The 25,638-nt window shown below is 42.6% G+C and overlaps 1 protein-coding gene across 8 annotated transcripts in view; it reads left to right on the top strand.

The window, feature by feature from the left end:
• Positions 1–25,638, top strand: part of PPP1R9A (protein phosphatase 1 regulatory subunit 9A) — a 265,453-nt gene that overhangs the window by 124,733 nt on the left and 115,082 nt on the right. For all 8 annotated transcript variants that reach the window (XR_012902046.1, XM_075922340.1, XM_075922338.1 and 5 more), the window contains exons 3-4: positions 24,740–24,872; positions 25,385–25,505. Coding sequence is in view for 7 of the 8 variants with exons in the window: in XM_075922340.1 (XP_075778455.1) it covers positions 24,740–24,872; positions 25,385–25,505 (254 nt within the window). In the remaining variant the exon portion in view is untranslated. The remainder of the gene's footprint in view (positions 1–24,739; positions 24,873–25,384; positions 25,506–25,638) is intronic.

The raw sequence follows: 25,638 nt of genomic DNA, 5'->3' as shown, positions 1-25,638 counted from the left end.
TAAAGGCTAAATTATAAACTCTTTTGTATAGGGCTGCATGCCATTGTGCTGCTTCAAGAACACCCTATGAAGTAATCATCTGACTCTTGGCTCCCCCATGGTCCAGTGAGGATATAGCCTGCACCACTCCCTGTCAGAATGTATGTTCCCTGACAGGTTTGCATGGGAGAGTGTGTAGCATTGACTTAATTCTCCAATGGGGAAGCAATAGTAATGGTTATACAGAGATTTCTCCCTCTGCCAAGGAGATGATTAGCCATCACAAAGGAGTACACCCCTTTACTCCCTTTTGCGAGCATGCAGAGTGGGAACATAATCTGGTATATATAAAGAGAATATGTAAATCACAAATCCATCTGTTTAAAGCATCTAAGAACTGAGAATTCCTGCAATCCCTCTTGGCCATTTTAAGATGGAAGCCACCGAAGGAACAAAAGCACCTAAGACAGTTAAGCAATTTCTTCAATAACCATTTCTTCAATATCTTGTATAGTTCACTGAGAACACTGTTATCCTGCTTCCTGATCCACCAAAGAAGTCCTAATATCAGCAGTTTTCCTTCAGCCCACACCTGGCTATAGATAAATATTAAGAAGCCATGCTTTCCTCATCGCTTGTGTCTCCGCAAGCCTATAATCTTGTCCTTTGTCTGGCTCAGGCTACAGGCAGCAGAGATGGGAACAGGAGGAGCATGCTAGCAGTATAAACAGAGCATGAGAGAAGGCAGTATCCTTCAGTACAGCTTACTTATTCCAGAATCAATCCCTCCTCAAACCAGTCTTCCCCTCAGAAGAAAAGCACCCTTAAGTCATTAACACTTCTCCTATGCATACACCCATGGTCAGCACCTGTAACATGTTGCCCTGTAGTTGCCATTAAATTATGATGCTTTCAGCCCGTGTGTAGTCTGTGTGCTAAATATGGTGGATTTGGTGCCCTGTCCCCATACATAAGTGCAAGTAAGTGTCTCATGCTGAGTGTTAGGACAGAGGAAGTCAACTGAAAATGATTAAAGTTTATCTCTTCATGTGGTTCTTCATGATAAATAGCTGCTAACTGAACTCTCCTGCAGTTGTCCACAAAGCCCATCAGAAGTGATATTTATATGCTTCTGCCATGAGAAGGCTATATGGACAATTCATTACACACATTCTGCTTCTGTAGCATAGGTGTAGTACACAAAAGTGGCCTCCACAGATTATACTAAATGTACTTAATAGAAATAGGTATTTTTAAAAACATATCCTAAGGTTATATGAAGCTTCACCAAAGAGGTGATTACAATGTCTAGAACATAGACAGCAGATCTGATACATCAAGAAAAATACTGAGGTAGAATAATATTTATGATTGGCCTTTCTACTGCAGTGGAAGGTGGGCAAGGAAGGATTCACATTTGCTGATGTTGGAGATCAAGATAAATTGCAGAATTTGGCATGAGAGCAGTGGGAGCATTCATGCCAACAGAGCAATAATTTGTTTGAAACAGGTTTGGAAACTTTCCTTTGTGAATTAGGTAATAAAGCTAGCTGCCATAAGGGGAAGAGAGAATCAGTCCTGTGATAACTACAAATTGATTCATGAAATGTGACTTCTAATTCAAGTAAGTCCTGTAATTTTATTAATTTTAATGAGAATGGCACATACTTAAATATATTAGCTATTAGCCAGGATGGCTAGGAATGCTATCCTTAGCTTCTGTTTCTCTGGAGGTGGGTGATGGGAGGGATCATATGAGGGTTACCTGTTGTCTTCCCTCCCTCTGGGGCATCTGGTATTTGTCACTGTCAGCAGACAGGATACGGGGCTGGATGGGTCATTGGTCTGACCCAGTATGGCCGTTGTTATGATCTTATACAAAATAGTAAATAGTAAACATTTACTTTGTTAATGTTAATGTTAGTGTTAATGTTAATGACTTTGCTTTAGTTCTGCAAGTCTGTGGAGTGATTTTCACTTGTTTTGAGGTCGAACATAAATGTCTTTTTAGTAATAATGACAAAGTGATTTGAATTCCTGCATTTAATAGAGGTGGTGATTTATCTTGGATTTCACCTAAGGCTTCTTTTGATAATTATGAGATTTTAATGTATACACAATTTAAAATTTGTAAAATACCATAAAGGAAAAAATACAGAGATTATCTTGGATATGTTTTCATTAATATCAGAGGAATGAATTATTTGTGCCAACTTAGGTCCAGAGATCCGATGCAGCTTCAAGCAGAACCAGGCCAGATTATTATTGGTACCACCTTCTTTTTCTCCTTTCTTTTTTCTCTTTTTCTCTCTTCTTTATACGTTCTTACACTATGGTCATTAGTCTAGTATATATATGCCTTCCAGCAGTGCATTAAACAACGTGGTTAGTATCTGTCATATGTTTGTTTTCTTGTCTTCTCTCCAAGGGAAGAAGCTTGTGCAGACTAATATTTTTATTCTGGAATTTTTTTAGACGTGTATCTATAAAAACGTTGCCATGTGTTTATTTTAGATAAGCCAAGGTCAAAGAAATGAGCATTGCACTCAGAGGGGAAGGTGGTGAGGTTTGTAATGGTCCATAGTTCCTGGAGGAATTCAGACTTCACAGTCTAGGGGTACGTCTAGACTACATGCCTCTGTCGCCAGAGGCATGTAGATTAGGCTACCCGACAGAGTAAAATGAAGCGGCGATTTAAATAATCGCCGCTTCATTTAAATTTACATGGCTGCCGCGTTGAGCCGACAAACAGCTGATCAGCTGTTTGTCGGCTCAACGCGGCAGCCATGTAAATTTAAATGAAGCGGCGATTATTTAAATCGCCGCTTCATTTTACTCTGTCGGGTAGCCTAATCTACATGCCTCTGGCGACAGAGGCATGTAGTCTAGACGTACCCTTAGGCTGGTTGTGCAAGAAAGCACTGTCTTTTGCATAGACAAGCTCTATTATTCATAATTCCATTGTGCCAGAACAGGGGTGTCTCCATAAATTTTCCCTATTGTATGCCTGTGGTGGGGTGTGCATACTAGGAATGTAAAGGACTAGTCAACTATCCAATAAGAAAGTGCTTATCGGATAGTTGATAGGATAGTCGACTATTCGCTCCCCCCTTGCTGCCTCTATCAGATAGAGAAAGCAAGGGGGCCGGGGAGAGGAGGAGGGTACTTAAAAGCAGCAGCACTGGGTGAAGCCCAGGGTCAGCTGAGGAGTCCCCAGCTGACCCCAGGCTCAGTGCAGCACTGCCGCTTTGAAATGCCGGATGGAGCCTGGGATCAGCTGGGGACTCCCCAGTTGACCCTGGGCTCCATGTGGCATTCCAAAGTGGCTTGGAGCCCGGGATCAGCTGGGAACTCCCCAGCTAAGCCTGGGCTCCGTGCAGCATGCCAGCTTTCAAATGTACAAGAGTCCCCAGTGGACGCTCTTGAGCATTTCAAAGAGGAAGCACAACATGGAGCCTGGGGTCAGCGCAGGACTCTTGAGTTCCTCGCTGACTCCAGGCTCCATGCAGGTCCCCTGCTGAATCCAGGCTCTACAGCTGTGGGGCTCTTCTGCTTTTCAAAGCAGAAGCGCCCGCGTGGAGCCTGAAGTCAGCGGGACTTCCCGCTGGCCCTGGGATCCACACAGCGTTCCAGTTTTGAAATGCACAAGAGCCCCCGCTGGGGCTCTTGTACATTTAAAAGGCGGAACACGGAAATGCTTATCGACTATTCGACTAGTAAATTAATCGCTAGTTAACATCCCTAGTGCATATCCCCACTAAACCAGGGGGCATTGAAACCCTGTGGGCGGAGGAAGTCCCGCCCCTCCTCCCAGATTGGGCATGCTCCAAATGCTAGAACAATATAAAAGAGAGCTTCCCAGTTCATTCTGGGCAGGCCACTGGGGAAAATATTCTCCAGTAGGAGCTCCAGAGCTGTGCCAGACAGAGACCCAAACGACAGAAGCCAGGAACTCTGGAGACCTCTGTGAACTCCTGGCACTAGAGGAGCTCCAGGGAGAAGCAGCTACAAGAGAACCATATAGGGTTGCCAGGTGTCCGGTATTGACCTGGACAGTCTGGTATTTTTGCCTCCTGTCCGGTAAAAAAAATTCAGAAAATACAGGACACCTAAAATGTCCGGTATTTTCTGGGTTTTTTCCTGGCCAGGAGGCAAAAATACTGGACACCTGGCAACCCTACGATACACTCGGCAACTGGGCCCACCCCCCAACCTCCTCCTCCTCGGATCTTCAACACCCCCAGCCCCTGGACCTCCTGCTTACCTGATTCCACAGGGAAACTGTGTTCTGGCTTGATCTAAATGGCCGCCGGCAAAAAGCCTAAAGACCAAGGGGAAGCAATGCCTTCCCTGAGTTTTAGTGCTCAACCGCTCCCCTGTTCCTATCCCTATTCTGACTCTGCACGCACTCTGTTTTATTATTTATTTATTTATTTAGTGCTTAATAACTCTTGGAGGTGGTTTTTTTTTTTTTTTTTTTTTTTATTGCTCAACAACTTTGGTCCTCTCCTCTCCCCTCCTCCCGCGCAAATAGAATTTTTCCCCGGTGTTTCTTATTTTGGATGGGGGCAGGAGGTGTTCGGTATTTCTGGTTAAACCATCTGGCATAGGACCTAGAACCATAGGACCCAGAAACTACAAGGGACACCACCGCACCAACTCTGGGAGGAACTGGTGGTGGAGTGGTATCTCCCACCTAAGTAAACTTGGTGTGTTTCAGCTGGATTCCCTGCCGAGCAAGTGACAGAATGCTCTGCTGCTCACGTGGCCCTGGGTCAGGACCCGGTAGAGTAGGGTAGGCCCAAGTCCCCCTACCAGCGCTGTTGCCCCCAACTTATTGCCTCTGGCTGTTAGACTGTGTTGCCCTGCATTAACAAGCCATCCCTTATTGACTCTGATTGTGAACCATGCTCAGTCCCCCACCTGCCAGCCTGGCCTGTTTTGGCGCAGTGTTACTTTTTTCCCACCCCTGAAAAAGAACATGGACTACTGGAAGAGGGGTGAGACTGGGCCACCCCTTGCAGGAGCCCTGGTTTAGGAGCAGCCCAAAAGGCAATGGAATGAAAGAGGAATGCTGGCTGCCCCGCTTGGGGGTGGTGGTGAGACCAAAACCTAGTGAATAGCATTGCAACCTGCTGCATGAGGGTCACAGCCCACTCAGGTTTGGCCTCAAGATCCCTCAGCTGTGATGGAGGGGTGGGGAAGGAAGGGGGACAAACCTGAGTGTGCACTGGGCAGCCCATGCTGGTGCTCTTCACTGGTGCCATATGCACTGTATGTAAATTGTGTATAGATGTTCAACAGCTGCGTTTCTCTGATGTATTTGTAGTAACCAGCGATGCTAAAGAGACTGTGACACTTTAGGGACAGTGTCACCACCTGACCAGCAGTTTCTTGTGCCTTAGATGATATGCTGCTGTGTCTCACAGCTCTCACACCATCAGCCAGCATGTATGTCTGACCCTGGCTTCCACTGTCAAGTTACTTTTTGCAGGGTGACCCTATTCCTGAATTTCCTCAAAGCTCTCTGCTCTCTGGCATCTTGCCCTCTCCTGGAATGCTCACAGAAGTTATTAAATTTGCTGTTCCTTTAAAGAAATGATAAACAGCAGGACATTAATTCAACTGGGGTTTGACAAATATTCTTATTTCAGTCACAGCATGAACTGGTTTATAATAAAGCAAGTTTATTAAACAAAAAGTCATAGGCTTAAATGATACAAAGTATAAGGAATAAAAATAGAATGGGTTACTAGCAAAGATACATATCTAAGACTAAAACCTGATTTAAGTCCCTTGTTTGAAGCAATGTTTCTCACCAAGTCTTTTTCATCATGGCTCACCAGTCTCTCTGGGTAGGATCCTTCAATGAGCTTAAAGTACTTTGTTTCTTTATCTCCTCATTTGAAGAGTAACCTAGGGGATTGCTCCCTCTCTCTATAGTCCAGTAAATCTTTTAATTCAGTGTTCTCCAACCTTTTAAAGTATGAGATCATTTTTTGAATTTAAGTGCAATCCAAGATTTACCTCAAACCCAAATACCTTTGCCCCACCATGTTTGTGCTCCTTCTTCAAGGCCCCGCCCCTGCTCACTCCATCCTTCCTCCCTTTCACCAGGCAGGGACAGAGGATTGGGTCTTGGGCTAAGCGATTTGGAGTGTGAGAAGGGCTCTGAACGGAGCCTGGGGCAGAGGTTGGGGGTGCATGAGGTGGTTCAGAGTAAGGCTCTGTAAGGGAGTTTGGGAGTGAGGGGGCTCAGGGCTGGGTTACTAGTTTGGGGTGCAGGAGGGGGTGCATGACTAGGACAGGGATTCGGAGCTGGCTCCACTGGATACTGCTTACCACAGGTGGCTTCTGTGTGGTGGTGCAGTGGGGTTAAGGCAGGCGTACCCCTTCCCTGGCCCTGTACCACTCTCCAGAGCAGCCAGCAAACTCCTTTCTTCCCAAGTCCTGTTGTGTCCCATACCCCCGTGCTGTGGAGATGGAACACAGATTGGGAGAGGGGAATAGCTCTAAGACAAAGGGCAAGAGTTGCACAGCAGTGTGAGGAGGGGAAGCTGAAGTGCTACACTTGATAGCCTCCTGGCCAAACCAGTCAAGATCACCTGTCACAGGTTCCAAGATCTACTGGTTGGTGACCACTGTTAATTTAATTGTATTCTGAGGTAAAGTTCTTTTTTTTCCTACTGGGAAGAAACACCAGGTGATCTGGTGGTTTCATGCTGGTTCCTCTCCTACTGGTGGTATCTGACGGTATGTCTACACTACTCCGCTAGTTCGAACTAGCGGGGTAATGTAGGCATACCGCAATTGCAAATGAAGCCCGGGATTTGAATTTCCCAGGCTTCATTTGCATAAGCGGGGCGCCGCCATTTTTAAAACCCCGCTCGTTCGAACCCCGTGCCGCGCGGCTACACGCGGCACGAACTAAGTAGTTCGAACTAGGCTTCCTAGTTCGAACTACCGTTACTCCTCATTCCACGAGTATGAGGAATGAGGAGTGTAGCCGCGCGGCACGGGGTTCGAACGAGCGGGGATTTAAAAATGGCGGCGCCCCGCTTATGCAAATGAAGCCGGGGAAATTCAAATCCCGGGCTTCATTTACAATTGCGGTATGCCTACATTACCCCACTAGTTCAAACTAGCGGGGTAGTGTAGACATACCCTGAGTGGTTATCTCCTCCTCTTGTTAGTTTGATGGCTGTTTACCTTTTATGTAAATTAATTACCTATGCTGCTCAATTTACCATGAAGACACATTCCAACAGGGAGAACCGCATTCCCTTGTTTAAGCTTAGGTATTTCCACAGCCCCAGGAGAGCTGCAGATCCGCCTGAGCAACCTCTTGTTGTCACCCTGCCATGAACCCTCTTGTTGTCTTACAGTGCACTAAACTCTAGCGACTCCCAGCCTGATCCTGCTTGAGCCCTGTCCTTGGTCCGCACTAATCTTCTTCCAGTCACATTACCAATCTGCTTGTCCTGTCTCTGCCTTCTGATTCCTGCTGCTCTCCCAGACTGCCTGTGTTTGTGTTTGACCTTTGGTACCTATTTTGCTGTGACTTCAATACCGACTTGGCTTGTCACTGAACTCTGATCACCTGGCTTTGGCCCCTGGTTTGCACTTGAACTCTGCTTATGGCTTTGACTCTGGCTTGTCTGTAGACTCTGGTCTCCGTTTGACCCCGGCCTGTACCTGGATCCTGATTCCAGGACTGCCCAGACCCAACTCTACACCTACCTGTAACTCAAATGCCAACTGATCGGCTTGGTTATCAGAAACAGTGCCTGACAGAGGCATGAATAATGGAGACCAGTGGTTCATGGTGGGACAGGGTGGATCCAGCCAGAAGTGGTTGAAAATATTATTTGTGGATACTGCTGTGTGAAAGGTGAGCATCAGTGAGGAACTCAGTAGCACTCCTAGGCTCTGGGCTGAATTGACTAATCATAGGCTTGTATCTTCAGCCAGAGGAGACTTCACAAAGGCTGGAAATCCTTTGATTTTTTTCCCTACTACCCCATAACCTCTCTTTTGCTTAGCTAGTTCTTTGTCTTTGAGCTGATCTCATCAAGACTGTACTGTTTGTTGGTAGTGGCATGGTCATTTGTGACAAAGGAAAGGTAGAGATTTGTATTAGCTGCACATTACCATGATAACAATAGGATGAAATTTAATAGTGAGAAGTATAAGGTTATACATTTAGGGATTAATAACAAGAATTTTAGTTATAAGCTGGGGACACATCAGTTGGAAGTAATGGAGGAGGAGAAGGACCTTGGAGTCCTGGTTGATTATAGGATGACTATGAGCCGCCATTGTGACATGGCCGTGAAAAAGGCTAATACGGTCTTGGGATGTATTAGGCGAGGTATTTCCAGTAGAGATAAGGAGGAGTTAGTGCCATTATACAAGGCATTGGTGAGACCCCATTTGGAATACTGTGTGCAGTTCTGGTCTCCCATGTTTAAGAAGGATGAATTCAAACTGGAACAGGTACAAAGAAGGGCCACTAGGATGATCCGAGGAATGGAAAACCTGTCTTATGAAAGGAGACTTAAGGAGGTTGGCTTGTTTACCTTAACCAAAAGAAGGCTGAGGGGGGACATGATTGCACTCTTTAAATATATCAGGGTATGTCTACACTACCCTCCTAGTTCGAACTAGGAGGGTAATGTATGCATACCGCACTTGCTAATGAAGCCCGGGATTTGAATTTCCCGGGCTTCATTAGCATAAGCGGGGAGCCGCCATTTTTAAATCCCCGCTGCTTCGAACCCCGTGTAGCGCGGCTACACGGGGCTCGAACTAGGTAGTTCGGACTAGGGTGCCTATTCCGAACTACCGGTACACCTCGTTTCACGAGGAGTAACGGTAGTTCGGAATAGGACCCTAGTCCGAACTACCTAGTTCGAGCCCCGTGTAGCCGCGCTACACGGGGTTCGAAGCAGCGGGGATTTAAAAATGGCGGCTCCCCGCTTATGCTAATGAAGCCCGGGAAATTCAAATCCCGGGCTTCATTAGCAAGTGCGGTATGCATACATTACCCCGCTAGTTCGAACTAGCGGGGTAGTGTAGACATACCCTTAGAGGGATAAATACCAGGGAGGGAGAGGAATTATTTAAGCTTAATACCAATGTGGACACAAGAACAAATGGATATAAGCTGGCTAGTAGGAAGTTTAGACTTGAGATTAGACGAAGGTTTCTAACCATTAGAGGAGTGAAGTTCTGGAACGGCCTTCCAAGGGAAGTAGTGGGGGCAAAAGATCTATCTGGTTTCAAGATTAAACTAGATGGGTTTATGAAGGGGATGGTTTGATGAGATAACATGATCTTGGTAACTAATTGACCATTCATTATCAGTGGGAAATAGGTCAATGGAGGGATGACAGGAGTTACTATAGAGAACTTTCTGGGTGTCTGGCTGGTGAGTCTTGCCCACATGCTCAGGGTTTAGCTGATCGCCATATTTGGGGTCGGGTACGAATTTTCCTCCAGGGTAGATTGGCAGAGACCCTGGAGGTTTTTCGCCTTCCTCTGTAGCAAGGGGTACAGATCACAGCTGGAGGATTCTCTGCATCTTGGGGTCTTCAAAGTATTTGAAGGCTTCAATATCTGAGATATAGGTGAGAGGATTATTCTAGGAGGGGTGGGTGAGATTCTGTGGCCTGCATTGTGCAGGGGGTCAGACTAGATGATCATAATGGTCCCTTCTGACCTTAAAGTCTATGAGTTAGGGTGCGTGTCATCTGATCAGTTCACCTGTTGGCTGCAAGTATTTGTTGAACAAGATTGGAGAGAGAATTGATTCATATTGGACTCCACAAGTGAGGCAGGTAGTGTGGAGGTGCAGTGTCCCATCACTACTCATTCGGTATGTTCTTCCAACAAGGACTCAAACCTTTTTAGGAAATTATCCTGGATCCCTGCTACTAGTTTCAGGTGAAGTAAGGCAGCAGTGTCTGAAGGTCACCAGTTTCCAGTGCAGCAGAGAGATGCAGGAGGATGAGAATGGATGCTCTCTATCTATTGACAGCAGAAGATCACCCATCAGTTCCCCAAAAGTGGTTTCAGTTCATGTCCTCTTCTGAATCCAGATAGTACTGTGTCTAGGATGTTAGCGTAAATTAGCCTGTAGTTGTCTTTTGACTATCTTCTTGATGAGCTTGTTCATGAACGGAATGTTTGACATGGATGGTGGTTGGTTGAAATTGATATAAACATGATGGATATTTTCACTGTTGGTCAGATTGTTTCAGGCTTGATGAAGGGAGGAAGATTCCTTCTCTGAATGAAGTATTGGCTATTTAAATCAGAAGTAGTGTACCAACTGCTCATTACTTGTTCTTTCATAAGGCAGTAAGGGTGTGGGTCACATTCACAAGCGTTTGGCAGAGACTCCCTTAGAATGCAAGTAATAATAAAATCAGTGCCTGGATCTTGGACCATCTTCATGGCATTCAGCAGGACAGATCAATGCGGAAAAGAAAGGACCATAAATGTACTGATTCTTGTAAATGTGCATACACATCCCTACAATAGGAATTGTTCCTGCTGCAAATCAGAGAATAATATTTTAAAAACAAACAAAATCATGTGGCTACATTATTTAAGGCAAGAGTGTACTGAGTATTGTGAAACTACACTTAGGGAGGCTGCAGCTGCCCAAGAGAAGCTTAGCTAGACATCCCTCCTTATGCTGCTTTGTATGGTATACTAGAAGAATAGGCATTTCTTGCCACACTTTAAAAAAGAATGTTCAGGCATTGTTCTGAGCTATTGCTGGGGGGTCACTATGCCCTGATGTCCAGATTATTATTATTCCTAGCTTCTGCAGGGATGTCAACGTGTATATGGCTACACGATTAACTGATAAAGCCTAGGCTTATCCATTAATTCTATTGACTACATGCAGCTCCCCCCCCCCCCGCTGCCTCTGTATCAGAGGCAGCATGGGGGGGGGGGAGGTGGGAGCTGATGCTTGTGGGGAGCTGGCTTTTAAGCCAATTCCCCATGGCACCAGATCCACCTGCCTCTCCATCCCCACCCCTGTGCTACTGCCTCTGATAGAGAGGCAGCAGCTCAGAGGGTGAGGAGGGCAGGCAGGAGCCAATATGTGTGAGGAGCTAGCTTTCAAGCGGGCTGTCTGTGCATACTGACTTCATGGACCTACCTGCCCTCCCCCCTTGCTGCCACCTACAGAGGTGGGGGCAGGCAGGAGCCGCTCCCCCTACCCTGCAGTTACCTCTATCAGAGGCAGCAGGATGGGATAGGCGAGGTTGTTGTTGAGAAGCCTCTGTTTGTGACAGGACCCGGCTCACTGTGGACAGAGGCTGCTCTGTGGCAGAGTCCCTATCTGCAGAGGTCTGAGCTCCCCATGAACAGAGATTGCTCCGTATCCAACAGAGCAGCTTCTGTCCATGATGCGCCTGGGCCCAATGCAGAGAAACTACTACTGTGGAGCAGCCTCTGTCTGCGGGGAGCTTGGGCGTCCCATGGACAGGGGCTGCAGCTGTCCCACAATGCTGGTTTTTAAACTGGCTTCTCCTCATGGACCGTCTCCCACCTGCCATGCCGTGCTGCTGCCTCTGATACAGAGACAACAGCGCGGGGTGCTAAAGGTTCCCCGGGAGTGGGACGGGAGCACACTGGCTGCCAGCCCCGTCTTCAGGGACTAATGCTGTGTAACTGCTAAAATTGTATGCAGTTACATGAACATTCACTTACATGTTATCTAACTTCCCTAAACTTCTGATGCTGGTTGTCTCAACTTCCAAAACTATGAAGGGATGAGAAAGACAGCCCCCAGATGCAGAAGAATTGGAGGGCAGTAAGGGGCCTCTTGGCTCACTCTTTCTACCATGGTACCCGTTTTATACAATTCCCAACCGTTCATCGGTGTGCACTAGTCAAAACATAGCCCCGTATCACTTCTGAAGATAAATGTGTCCATCTTCCCAATCATCAAGGACTCAGTGTTTCTAACATGAGATTTTTATCAAAAAGTGTGGCTGGCTGCCTCACTATAGAAGCCCTTCATAGGTTGCAAAGTCCTGGAGATTTGTTGTCAAAGCATTCTCATTTTACTATCCTCAGACAATTCTTACATTGTGCCAATGGATACAGCTTTTTATTTTCCCAAATTCACTCTTTATCATTGTAACCCTTCTGCCAGGTGGATCCAACAGAAGACAGGCCAGGTTCAGTATCTATCAGGGTCCTCTCCATCCATCCAACACAGAACTGGCTTTCTGTATCAGTCTTAGTTTCCTACATTCCCTAAATAGTAGTTTACCTTCCAGGGTAATAGGCAGCAGGTTTAAAACAAACAAAAATAAGTTTTTCTTCACTCAGCGCACAGTCAACTTGTGGAACTCCTTGCCAGAGGATGTGGTGAAGGCTAGAACTTTAACAGGGTTTAACAGGAACTTTAACATAAATCAGAGGTTTATCACCTGTCCATAGTTGAAACCTAGCACCTTACAAGTAGTCACAAAATTTCTTGGTCATGGCCCATTTCAAGGTCAAGAACTCCAGTTTGTGATGGGGTAACGAGTTCTGCTCTACTCTGCGCTGGTTAGGCCTCAACTGGAGTATTGTGTTCAGTTCTGGGCACCACATTTCAAGAAAGATGTGGAGAAATTGGAGAGGGTCCAGAGAAGAGCAACGAGCATGAATTAAAAGTCTAGAGAACATGACCTATGAGAGAAGGCTGAAGGAATTAGGTTTGTTTAGTTTAGAAAAGAGAAGATTGAGGGGGGACATGATAGCAGTTTTCAGATATCTAAAAGGGTGTCATAAGGAGGAGGGAGAAAACTTGTTCATCTTGGCCTCTGAGGATAGAACAAGAAGCAATGGGCTTAAACTGCAGCAAGGGAGGTTTAGGTTGGACATTAGGAAAAAGTTCCTAACTGTCAGGGTAGTCAAACACTGGAATAAATTGCCCAGGGAGGTTGTGGAATCTCCATCTGTAGAGATATTTAAGAGTAGGTTAGATAAATGTCTATCAGGGATGGTCTAGACAGTATTTGGTCCTGCCATGAGGGCAGGGGACTGGACTTGATGACCTCTCGAGGTCCCTTCCAGTCCTAATATTCTATGATTCTATGATTTACTGACAGACAACCTTCAACAAGCAAAAGCCATAAGTTCATGTTTGCCTTCCACTTCCTGGTATAGGACCACTCCCAAATCCTCCAAACTGGCATCTGTATGTAGGCTATAAAATTCTACTGTATTGGCTGTATGGCCCTTAAAACATTGAATATGAAAATGTATCCATGTTTACTTCAAAATTTCCTTTCTTCAAGTAATAAGGTCACAATTTGAGCCACTCTAGAGATGGATCATCAAGAATAAAGATGGAAATTAACATTTAGGGATTTGTGGTATGTTGTCATTATGTGGAATTCACTTGCAGTAGGAGAAATATTGTTATTTTCAGCTCAAAGTATATTTAACACAATATGTCATTTAGGAAAATAGATTTTAAATGAATTATCTTAGCTATGTAAGTTGTCTTAGCTGGAGGCTGCCACAACTGAGGGATCTGTTTTTATCCCCAAACCACAAGCAGGCTGAAGTACATGTTATATATTGTGGCTCTGTGAACTTTATTTTTCAAAGAAAAGAACCCAATCTATAATGGTAGATCTCCAAACATTTTAACAAATATATGATCATGGATTTTTTGATTGACAGTTGCTGTTTTTCAAAATGGTATCTTAAAAGAGAATTCAGTTGCAGAGGCAAATGATAAATAGTTACTGATTAAAGTTAAATTGATACCAAATGTAAACTTGTGTGTGAAACAAAAAAATGAACCCAAAGGAGTTTAGTGACTCACGATTACACTAGTGTTCACAAAGCACCGTGTGTCTTTGTCTTTACTGCAAGAAAAAAGAAAGGTCAATCAATGACCAATGCAGTGGCAAAATCGCATCTACAAAGATGAAACAGGGACACACCTAGATAAAACACATTAATCTGTATTAGACTGATTTCCTGTTTTTCTAGAGCGCAATGATATTGTACAGTCTGGGAGTAATATGCTTGCTATTGTGGATTTCAGTTCAAAAGAAGCAAAGAATTTCTGGGTTTAGTACTCTTTGTTCAGGAAAAGGGTCAGAAAAGTATAGTAGTAACAGAAGTTTATCCTTCTTGGAAAAGAAGGATAATCTTGTGGTTTAAGTAACTGAGTTTGTTGGTGTTAAGTTTTCTCAAGATCTGCCTTTGTGGATTAGCTGCAAAGAAGCGTATCCAGGTAATAATCACTAGAAGGGGAGCATTGGTGGATAGTTTTTAGGATGTAAGAGAGAAGTAAATTACCAGTAACTATGTCATCTGTTATTCTGAATAATCTGAATATATGATGTATCCTCTGCCCCATTATGTGTTTTTTGTCTTTGAGGTTGCAAACTTTTCTGCAGAGCAATTGTGCTATCTCCTGTGTTTGGAAAATGGATACTATGGCAATCTAAATAGTAAAAATAATAAATGAAAGACTTTTATTGCTCTGTCTGTCACATACTTCCTGGTGACATTTAAGGCCAGATCTTTAAGGAATCTGGGCCATGATGGAAATGGTTTGGAACCGCAGAGATTGTGACTCAGTGGCATTAGTTTTATTTTGTATTACAGTAACTTTTAGAGGCCTGTCAGGAACTGAATCTCTGCTGCTCTGCACAGTACAAACAAGCAATAAAAAGACAGATCCTCCCCTAGAGAGTTTATGTTCCAGATTAATGACAAGTTGCTATGGGTGGATGAAATAAGTGGTGGAGGGAAAGAATGAAATAAGCATTTGAGTAAGAATAAGGAAATGGACAATTACATAGGTAAGACTGAGGAGGAGGCTGAGATTACAGAAGCTGAGAAGGAATAGAACAGGGGCTTGGACAAGAACTTTAGCAGTCTGGAGAGGGAGAAAAATTGAGCTGTTGGATAAAACATGAAGGAAAAAAAATTGCAAGAACATCTGCTGCACTCCTTTACAATCTGCATTACAAAGTCTTGTGACGGTTTACTTGGTAGGACAAGAACTTTTCTGTAGAAATAATGTCCAGTTGTTGCCATTAAGACTGTGTTCCTATTTCCATGTTTGGTTGTACAGAGACAAGTTAGGGGTGATTGTGGAGTTCACTTAATGTTCATTTTTTATTGCATTAATGAGTAAATTGATAACACGTCTCCTTTGGTAGGTAATTTCTGTGATAAGTTAAGGAGTATAAATGTTTAAGTAAGCACAATTAGATTTCTTTTTAAAAGATTTGTTCCATGGCAACCTGAAGTTATGGGTTGGATGCAGAAATTACTGCATGAAATTCTGTGGCCTGTGTTATGCAGAATGTTAGAGTCTAGATTACCATAATGACCACTCAGGCCTTTAAAATGTATGACAATACAGATCCTGATAGAAAGAAAGCAGATTATTCATTACACTACTTTTCTTCTTTCTAGCTAGAAATCAAACACAAAAGCTCACATGCATTATAGAGCTGAATCCTGAAAAGCTTGGTACAGGTTGAAACTCTCTAAACTGGGACTCTCTGGTCCAGATGATCCAAGACTGGAGAGTTGGTGCCTGGGAGCCTTGCGGGCCAGCAGGACTGCAGAAGCCTGGTGCTCAGAGGCAGCAAGGAGCCAGCAGGACCATGGGGATCAGTGGCAGTGGAGGAGCCATCCGGGCTGAGCCAGGCCTGGTGGCAGGGGGACCAGAAATGACCTCCCTTGGTCTTGCAAAATATCTCATCAGTTATCGGTCAAGTCCAACCTGTACTCATCTAGGTAGAATTTCTGCAGACCTTACTTCTTAATTGGTCTCCACATATTCAGAATGAGATATTTCTTCAATTTATATGTATCAAAGAACAGTGCTAAATTTCTTTTTAAAAATACATAGCAAATACTAGCTCTGTTTACAGAAAAAAGTAGAGAAGTTAAATATTGTTATATTCTTTCCCTGGATGAACAAATGTGTTCAACTGCTGTAAGTAGGGATTTGAGGCCTTTTACTTCTATACCAATGCCTGTCTAAAGTGAATGTACAATTTTGGTTCAACAATGTGCAATGAGAATTTTGAATTTGTGGTGCAGTACTTCCAAATAGCCTCTGATCTCTTGCTTCTTACACCAGTTCTGTTTGCATGAGCTGAAAAATGGAAATAACACATTCTCAAATGATTGTTTTAAGATTACTATAAAAGTCCTTGAGTGCATATATTTACAGTAAACTTCCGATAATCTGGCACCTTTGGGACCCAGGGGGTGCCGGATTATCAAATATGCCGGACTATCGGAAGGGGGGGCTATGAGGGGTCTGGAGTGGGGGGATTGCCACCCGAGACCCCCCATAGGTCCCTCTTCCGATAGTCTGGTTCTGCCCTAGGCGTCCCTGATTCAGCCGCTGCTGAAACTGACCAGCAGCGGCTGAATCGGAGATGCCTGGGGCAGAGCAGCTGGAGTGCTGCCGGGTGGTCGGGGTAACGCTGACCCTTGGCGCAGCAAGACCAACCAGGCAGCACCCCAGCTGCTCTTGGGGACGCCTGGGGCAGAGCAGCTGGGGTGCTGCTGGGTTGGTCCCGCAGCACTGCTTCTTGGCGCTACTGGATCAACCCGGCAGCACCCCAGCTGCTCTGCCTCAGGCGTCCCCAAGTCAGACATTGCTGATACCGATCAGCAGCTGACTCCAGGAAGCCTGAAGCAGAGCTGCTCTGCCTGGAGTCAGCTGCTGGTCAATTTCCCCAGGTCAGTTGCTCCTGAAATTGACCAAGAGCTGACTCCAGGAAGCCTGAGGCAGAGCAGCTCTGCCTTGGGCTTCCTGGAATCAGCCGCTGGTCAGTCTCAGCAGCGGCTGAATCAGGACGCCTGGGGTGCTGCCGGGTTGGTCCCGCAGCCCCCAGGGGCAGCGCTAGAGAACCTACCCGGCAGCACCCCATCTGCTCTGCCTCCGGCTTCCCCGATTCAGCCACTGGTCAGTTTTAGCAGCAGCTGAATAGGGGAAGCTGGGGGCAGAGCAGCTTCAATGGTCCGGCTGCGGAGCACTTCCGGGTTCCTGATGGTGCCGGACCATCAGGAGTGCCGGACCATCAGATGCCGGACCATTGGAGTTTTACTGTAGGTTTTTAAAAACAAACTTGTGTACTCCGCTGTGTTTGCAAATGCACTCTTAGTCTTTGCTACAAGGCTTCTGTTTTGGTTTTTGTTATTAAACCCTTTATAACTATTTTAAAGACTAAGCATTTAATAATCACAGTTTCTGACTAGGAATCATTAAAAAGCTATTTTAAAAGAGGTTTCAATTTTATGTATATGATCACTATTTTATGCCACTTGTGGAGATGTCTAATACTATGCGAATAACTTACAAAATCTGTAGATAACTGCTGTTCTTGATTCTCTTTGTGTTCTACTTTGTAGCCTGGGAGCCATGCAGGGCTGTAGGAGCCTGGTGTCCAGAGGCAAAGGGGCTGCCCGACTGGGCAGCAGGAGCTGGAAGGGCAGTGGGGACCAGTGGCAATGGAGGAGCCAGCTGGGCTGGAGGACTACAATACTAACTAGTAAAGGCCATGTTCCTTTCCTCATTAGTATAGTGCTGAATATTCCTGCCTGTCACTCAGGAGACCAGGCTTCAATTCCCCGAGCAATGCCCTTTGAGTCCAGTTCTGGGCACCCCCATTCAAAAAGATGTGGAGATATTTGAGAAAGTCCAGAGAAGAGCAACGAAAGTGATTAAAGAACTAGAAAACATGAACTTTCCATCATTCCTTATAGAATTAGGCTTGTTTAGTTTAGAAAAGAGAAGACCAAGAGGGGATATGATAGCTGTTTTCAAGTATCTAAAAGAAGGAGAAAAATTGTTCTTGGCCTCTGAGGATAGGACAAGAAGCAATGGGCTTAAATTGCAGCAAGGTAGGTTTAGGTTGGACACCAGGAAAAACTTCCTAACTGTCAAGGTGGTTAAATACTGGACTAAATTGTCTAGGGAGGTTGTAGAATCTCCATCACTGGAGATACTTAAGAGCAGGTTAAACAGACACTTGTTAGGGACGATCTAGATGGTGCTTGGGCCTGCCGTGAGAGCAGGGGACTTGACTGCTTGACTCAATGACCTCTCAAGGTCCCTTCCAATTCTAGTATTCTATGATTCTGTGTGAACTCTATTTATCGTTTGTACAATAAGGAAATTGTCCTGTTTATAAGCTTCAAAAATATTTCCTCTGAGCTAAAATATATTGTTCACAATTGGTGCTGAAATATCTGATGTATTTTGTCTCCATGCTCTAGAATTTGCTGCCATACCTCCATAATTAAGCAAATTGCATTTGTTTTTTAGGCTTTGACACATTTGATGCTTGTAAGTCGCAAGTGTGGATTGTGTGCTCTTCCAGATAAAAGCACTAAAAAGAGGTTTTGCAATAGGTTTGCATATGCATTATCAGTACATTTCTATCAATATGCATATTTGTTCATTTAAAAATAAGTTTTCTTTCACTTATTATGTATTATTAATTTACAAAGTAGCATTAGTTAATCTCTGTAGAGATTAGGTTTTGAATTTTTTATTGTCAGCACTCTTATTTGTTCTCAACTTTCATTTTAGATGTCTTTGTGTTGGGATCACATTCCATCACACAAAACATATTAAAAATATATCTTAGTGACATGTACTGTAAGCTTGAAAACAAATAGAAAGTAGTTCTTTTTCCATTTAAAGAATGCATCTTGATGAATCATCATACAGAATATCCATCTTGAGCTTCACTGTTGAGAGTTAAATGCAGCCATGATATCTATGAATGCAGTATGAATGGGGCACTTGAATTGTTCGCACTTCTTGATAAGCTGCACAGTGTGAAGCTTTAAAAACAATGAGCAGTCCTGTGTCATCTTACAGACTAACAAAAATATATATAGTATAGATTCATGGGCAAAACCCACTTCTTCAGATGAACTATGGCCAGGAGTGAAGCCTGCATGTTGTGGTGGCCTTTTACTCTATAAGGGTATGTCTACTTTAGCCCCCTAGTTCAAACTAGGGAGGCTAATGTAGGCATTTGAACTTGCAAATGAAGCCCGGAATTTAAATATCCCGGGCTTTATTTGCATGTTCCCGTCCGATCGCCATTTTTAAATGCCACTAGTCTGGACTAAGTGCCCATGGGTACACGTGGCAGTTAAACGGTAATTCGAACTAAGTCCTTAATTCAAATTACCTGTTACTCCTTCTGGAATTAGGTGTAAGACATCAGCAAATCAGGTCAACAAGACAGAAGCAAAAACTTTTCCCAGGCCAGATAGAAGAGTAATGTTGCAGTAATTAACAGTAGTCTTGTTTGCTGCCTTTACACTTGCAAAGCAGTAAAATAATGTTGTTTTGCCACTTGGAAAGGATTGACTCTGTTCTCCAGTGTAGGTCCAGAGCTTTTTAACTGTTCTTCAGAAATTTCACAGATTCTTGCCACCTTATTTCTCTTTAGCTTCTTTTCATCTCCATAGCTTTCATCAGTAGTCAATTCACCAGGATCATCTTATGCAGAATGGGCTATCTCAACAGCAGCCTTAATATAAGGGGCCTTAAAAATCAGGTATAATCTAGGGGTGTTAAAATGCACTTATTTTGGTAAAAGTGTAACTGCTGAAATTTCCAGCAGCTACATGTTTACACCCGGGAGGGTGGGGGGAGGGCAGGAGGCTCTTACCAGTTCCTGCAGAGCCACCTCCCCCTGCTGACAGTGTGCGCAGAGACAGCTTTTAAGCAGGCAGCAGTATGGGGGGGGGGGGAGCAGCTCCCTGGGAGTTGGTGCTCAAAGGGAGTCTGCTTAAAAGCCATTTCTGCACTGGCTCCCACCTGCCCCGCACCAAGTGCTACTGCCTCTGATATGGAGGCAGCAGTGCAGGGGGAGGGGACCTGTGTATAATCATGAAGTTTAACCGATGAGCCCAGATTCATCAGTTAACTGTTTATGCTAACAAATCACTGGTATAATCTTGGATGTATAAAAAAGGAATCTGAAATAGCAGTAGTGAAGTGATTTGGCCTCCATGACAGCATTGGTGAAAACCTCTACTAGGATACTTTGTCTAATTCTGCTGTTCATACTTGAAAGACATGGAAATACTGGAGATCGTTGAAAGGACAGCCACAGAAATGATTCAGGAGCTGGAAAAAAATATTTTGCAGTGTGAATCTTAAAGAGCTCAATCTGTTCAAATGATTAAAGAGATGATTGAAAAGTGACTTGATTGTTTTCTATGGGTACTTACACATGGAAAAGATAACTGATAGTGATGACTTTTTAGTTTTGCAGATGAAAGCATATGAAAATCCAGTGTCTGGAAGCTGAAGACAAATTCAATCTTTTAATAAGATGCAGTATATAAGGGTAACTAAACATGGAATACCTTACTGGGGAAGTGGAAGACTTATCAGTTGGAGTCTTTAAAATGAGATTAGATCTCTTTCAGAAATCATTATTTCGGTGTCTGGAAAATTCTCCAGTCTGTGTATGTAGGAAATCAAAGTAGATGATTCTAGTGGTCCCTTCTTATCGTAGAATATATGAACTGAGATCAGAATTAGGCCTTTTATTTCTAGGAGCAGCAAAGAATCCACAGAGTCTTTCAGAAAGTGCAACAAACACATTCATTTAATAATAGGGGACTTTGTATCAGTGAAATCCTCACACAGTCTGCCATGGCAGGATCTCTCTGCCTATTGTGTGATGGAGTGTTCCAAGACACATGGCTCTCCTTAGTGTCAGAGATACAGTCAAGATCCTGTGTGTGAGTCTTACATCTCAGAACACAAAGACAAATGGGGCTGATTCAGGAGGCTTTTGACTCCTATCTACTTTCCTTTCACTGCTCTATAGGCAGTCCTCTGCCTGAATGCTGACCATAGAGAAAAGAGCCTATGTGGTTTTCCTCTCTATCTGTTCAAGCCCATTGTGAGAATCATTCAGGAAAACACAAAATAATTTTCTGTAACAGAAGTTGAAAAGTTTATTTTAAGGTGACTTCCTACACTTTCTTAATTTAACAGCCATTGGGATGCACATCTGGGAAGACATGAACTTTGAAATGCCATTGAACATGCTGTACTACTAATGTTGTTGTTATGTAATAATGAAAATAATATATTTATGTAATAAACTTAAAATACAAGTTAAAATATACAAAATGATATGTTTATCAAAAGGAGCTTATAAGATAAAACAGTCACAAGATATTTATTCACTTGATGGTAAAGATACTATTAACTTTCATTAATTAGGCCTTAAAGTAGACCACTAAAAAAGGTAATCAGAAAGATTTGTACTTCAGTTAGGAAACTCCTTTTTAAACACCTGACCAGCTCAAAGAGGCATTTTCATGTTTAAAAACCCTTTGCAAATCTACCAGTTGCTAAAAATACTCTATGTAAAATATTTCTTCCCAAGAAAATTAATCTTTTTAGAACTCGTAAGCCAAATTTTTATAGCCTGAAATGGTATAAAGAGAAACCTATTGTTTACTTTCTGTTGTATCTGGAAATGTCATCCTTTGGACCTATTGTAGTTTCAGTAGAAGAAATTAATAGACTAGGATCTCTTAAAAGAAAACTATATATGGTGGGTTCTTATCTTGCCTGCCAGGAGAAAAAGGGGGGTTAGCTTCTATAGGAGGCTGTTTCTGCATTTGGCAGCAGATAAGAAAGAAATGGGAAGTTTACCTGTATGGAGTAAGGAAGAACAAGGAATGGATGGACCAGACGGGGGCAGGGAGTGGGGGAGGTATTACCCTTCCAGGTAACTGGGGGGAGGGAGTGTTTATATTCCAGTTTCATAATCTCTGTCTCAGCCAAAGTAATTGAGGATGCCCCATTTTGACAGATGTCCATTGCAGGTACTCATTACACAAAGGGTATCGTTTTGAGACAAAAAGGATTGGAAGGGGAATTAGGGGAAAGCATCCCTTAACAAAAAAGGGGAATGGGAGGGGAAAAGTTCCACATGTCTGGTACTATGGGAAGCCAACCTCCTTTTTGAGCCCCCTTAACTCTCATATGACAGGAGGGCAACAGGGTCCCAGCAATGGGACCAGATTGCAAAGGGGGAAGGCTGTCAGATATTTTTTAGAGACATTTCCAGTTTTGATTTAAAAATGGTCAATAATAGATAATCCACTATAATACTTGGTAAGTTCTTCTCTGTTAAAGTTACTCTCTTTGTTAAAAATTGCTCAGTCCTGGCTTGAGCCGCCTCCTGGAACTACCCCCACTATGACTCTGCAAAGTGGTCTGTATAAACTAATCGTGTAGTCAATACAAATTGTATCGACTATACAATTAGTCAGGTAACCACAGTTTTACATCACTAGTTTGGATGGCAAGATGGACAGGAGAAACTGAGGTGACTGTCTGGAACTCCTTGATAAAACTGATATAATTATATAGGATTTTACATTTGTTACTGTATTGGTGAAATCTAATTATAGAACACATCATCAGGGTGTCTGCCCTGTTTTCGCACAGTCTACCCTGAAGTAGGCACTCACAGTTGTGGGCTGCTTCAAAGAGCATGACAACTTTATCACCATTTCTGTGTTACTAGCAACATGGTATTATGCAACCGGATTCTTTACAATAATCTTAATATAGCGACTATTTTAAGAGAAATAATGTGTTGCGGACTAAGTTGCTTCCATAGCATTGCAGAGAAGATTTTATTACCTTGGACAAAAGCATCAGTACTTTGAGTGATGACTGCTTTCTTCGTGTTCCCAGTAGTATTGTAAGGTTTCCTTGACAGTTCTACTAATATAAAGAGTTCTGCCAAGAAAACTTGTGATAAGTTTAGCTTCTTTGAGGAAGCATGCAAACTCTAAGCTTAAATCCAAAGCAAAAATGTGCCAAGACACCATCAAAAACTCAGTATGCCTACAAGCTGGAAAGTAATCTCTTATGTGATGAGGAGATTTGTAACTCAAAGAAGGCATTCTAGACTGCACAGGGGGTTTTGTTTTGCAGTATCATTATTTTTACTTTGTTTCAGTCAGTATTTCCAAAGATTCAAAAAATGTTATAAAGTCGAATTGAGGAATGAATGCCAAAGAAATAAAAAAAGATAGGTGATGGGTAGATTTTTTCCAATTTGTGAAATTGAAAAAATAAACGTGGAGTGAAACTAATTTTAAACAAAAGGGGAGTCAATGAGGTTGCTCCCTCAGCTGTGAGATTGCTAGGTAGGAACAACTCAGATTCTACTAACAGTACCATTTAAGCTATAATCATTTTCTTTTTTGTGCTCTTTAGGAGCTAAACTTTAAAACTTGTATCACACAGTAACATTTTCAAAGCAGTTGCTGCCATTTTTATTTAGGGCATACAGTATTTAATATTTGCGGCACAAACATTTTTGTAATGCGTAAAAGATCTCTCTACCACCAAATCTGATGAGAAGCATCCTTTTTTCTTACATTTGATCTCTCTCACTTTTATTAAGAATTCAAATGTAAAAGTTGAATGTGAATTTTTAGATATTAAATGGACAGCTGAACATCAGGGTCTGACCGTGCTGAGCTTAGCTGTGGCTCTGCCTTTGGCTTTCCCTGCCTCTTGTGGTGTGATAGCCTTGAGCAATTCTCGCATGGAGTCAGTGGTTGACTAGCATCTGAACAGAGTTGTAGTCAAGGAAGACTTCTTTTGGCCTTTCCGTTTTGGTATTTTTCTGGTACGTGCACTTGGTATTGCTCATAATTATTTTTTTGCTACCTAATTCTGCCTTTGGGTGGAGCACTTGTAAAGACAGAAAAGGGTAGAGAGAGTGAAATTTTGTGGACAGTGTGGAGGCATGGGTATGGTATGATGTGTCCTTTGTTTAAAGTAACAAATGCAACAATAAATGTAGGACAGAAGAATTTAGAATATTTAGCTCCAGACATGGCATTGTATATTCCTTCACTACTGCCACATTGGGGCAACTAAGTAAATAAAAAGATTATCCAAATAAAGCGGAGTATCAAAAATCTGAACAACTCTCTCCATCTTTCTAACGCTATAACTTTTTGAGGCCTCGATTACAGAAGGCCTTAATAATCCCTAATAAACAAAGACAACAAACTTACTGCAGTTACAGTAGCATTTGAAAAGTTTGTGTGTGTATACCATACATATTAAACATCTCATTTAATAAAGTTGAAATGTTAAATCTGTTTATTTTAATTGTACAGTAATAATGCCATACTGTAATCTTTCAATTTAAAGCTGCAGCATAATCTTTAATTTTATGGGTAGATTTTAATTTTCTTATTTAGCAGAAGTTGGTTTGAATTTTGGTATTGTGTGTGTGCAAATTGGATGCTCAGAAAAACGTTAACAGTTGAGGTTAAATACAAGGGACATTTAACCACAGTAGTTCCTATGTATTCTGCTTTAGTGTTGGAGCAATGTTTGATTGCAACCATATGCTTGTTTGTTTAATTATTAAAGAAGTAGAATGATTCAGTCATTCTAAAACATGTACTGCATTTATAAGCACATATGATAAAAGTGAATTAGTTATATTCAGAATAGTTTTCAGTCCTTAGCAGACTGTTTTGGATAAAAGCACTCATTAAAAAACCTGAACTTTGAGGGGAAATGGGGGACATTGATTTAAAAACCCATTTCTAACACTAATAGAAAAAGCCATAAAATGGATATATATAGTAGCTCTTTTCTTAAATTTATAGTATTTTCTGGAGTGGATAGTTGATCAATATTGGCATATTTTCAAAGGTTTTCAACACATACTCCAATGAAGATTATGACCGGAGAAATGATGAAGTTGACCCAGTGGCTGCATCAGCTGAATATGAACTTGAAAAGCGTGTGGAAAAACTGGAGCTTTTTCCAGTGGAACTAGAAAAAGGTATGCATTCTGTGTACTATTTGCAATTTTTCTAAATTGATGTACAAATCTGTAAAGGGATTGCTGCACTTGCCTGGAGGGCAAAACTGTAATTCCCAAGAAACCATTGCAAATCTCTTCAACCTTCGGACTGAAAAATATTCAATAATGTTATATAAGGAACTAGTTCAAAGACACACAGATTTTTATTTGTGTAAGAGTATTGTTTCCTGTAGTTCAGCTTGCACGTTAATTGGCGTGAACTTTCATATTAACTTTTTATTCTCCTCTGGAACAATAGCCATTTTGTATAACTGTGGTAACCTTTTCCAGATGGCAAATGCCATCCATCTTTGGTGTATTATTAAAACTGCAGAAAATTAAGTGTCTCACCAAAGAAATAATAAAAAGGGGGTTGATCGTATGAAAAAAATCAGAAGAAAACAAAAGCCAGAGCACAAATGTACTTTTTAAAATGCCAGATTACTTTAAAATTAAATACATAGTGCTGCTTTTACTTGTCTTCTCCACAGATGAAGATGGACTTGGCATCAGTATTATTGGAATGGGAGTTGGAGCAGATGCAGGTCTTGAAAAACTGGGAATATTTGTCAAAACAGTAACAGAAGGTGGAGCAGCCGAAAGAGATGGCAGGTAAACTAGATTCAGTGTTTGGAATCTTCCTCATCAATAGTTATTATGGATTTTGATTTTTATAGAAAATAATATCTGGTTGTCTGCATATGGCTAGTTTTATAACTAGAGATTTGAGTTAGTAGTAATGCCC

Source organism: Pelodiscus sinensis, chromosome 2 (genome assembly GCF_049634645.1).
Source record: "Pelodiscus sinensis isolate JC-2024 chromosome 2, ASM4963464v1, whole genome shotgun sequence".
Classification (NCBI taxonomy): Eukaryota; Metazoa; Chordata; order Testudines; family Trionychidae; genus Pelodiscus; species Pelodiscus sinensis.
The sequence above is the reverse complement of the archived record's forward strand: the minus strand, read 5'-3'. Positions and strand labels throughout refer to the sequence as shown.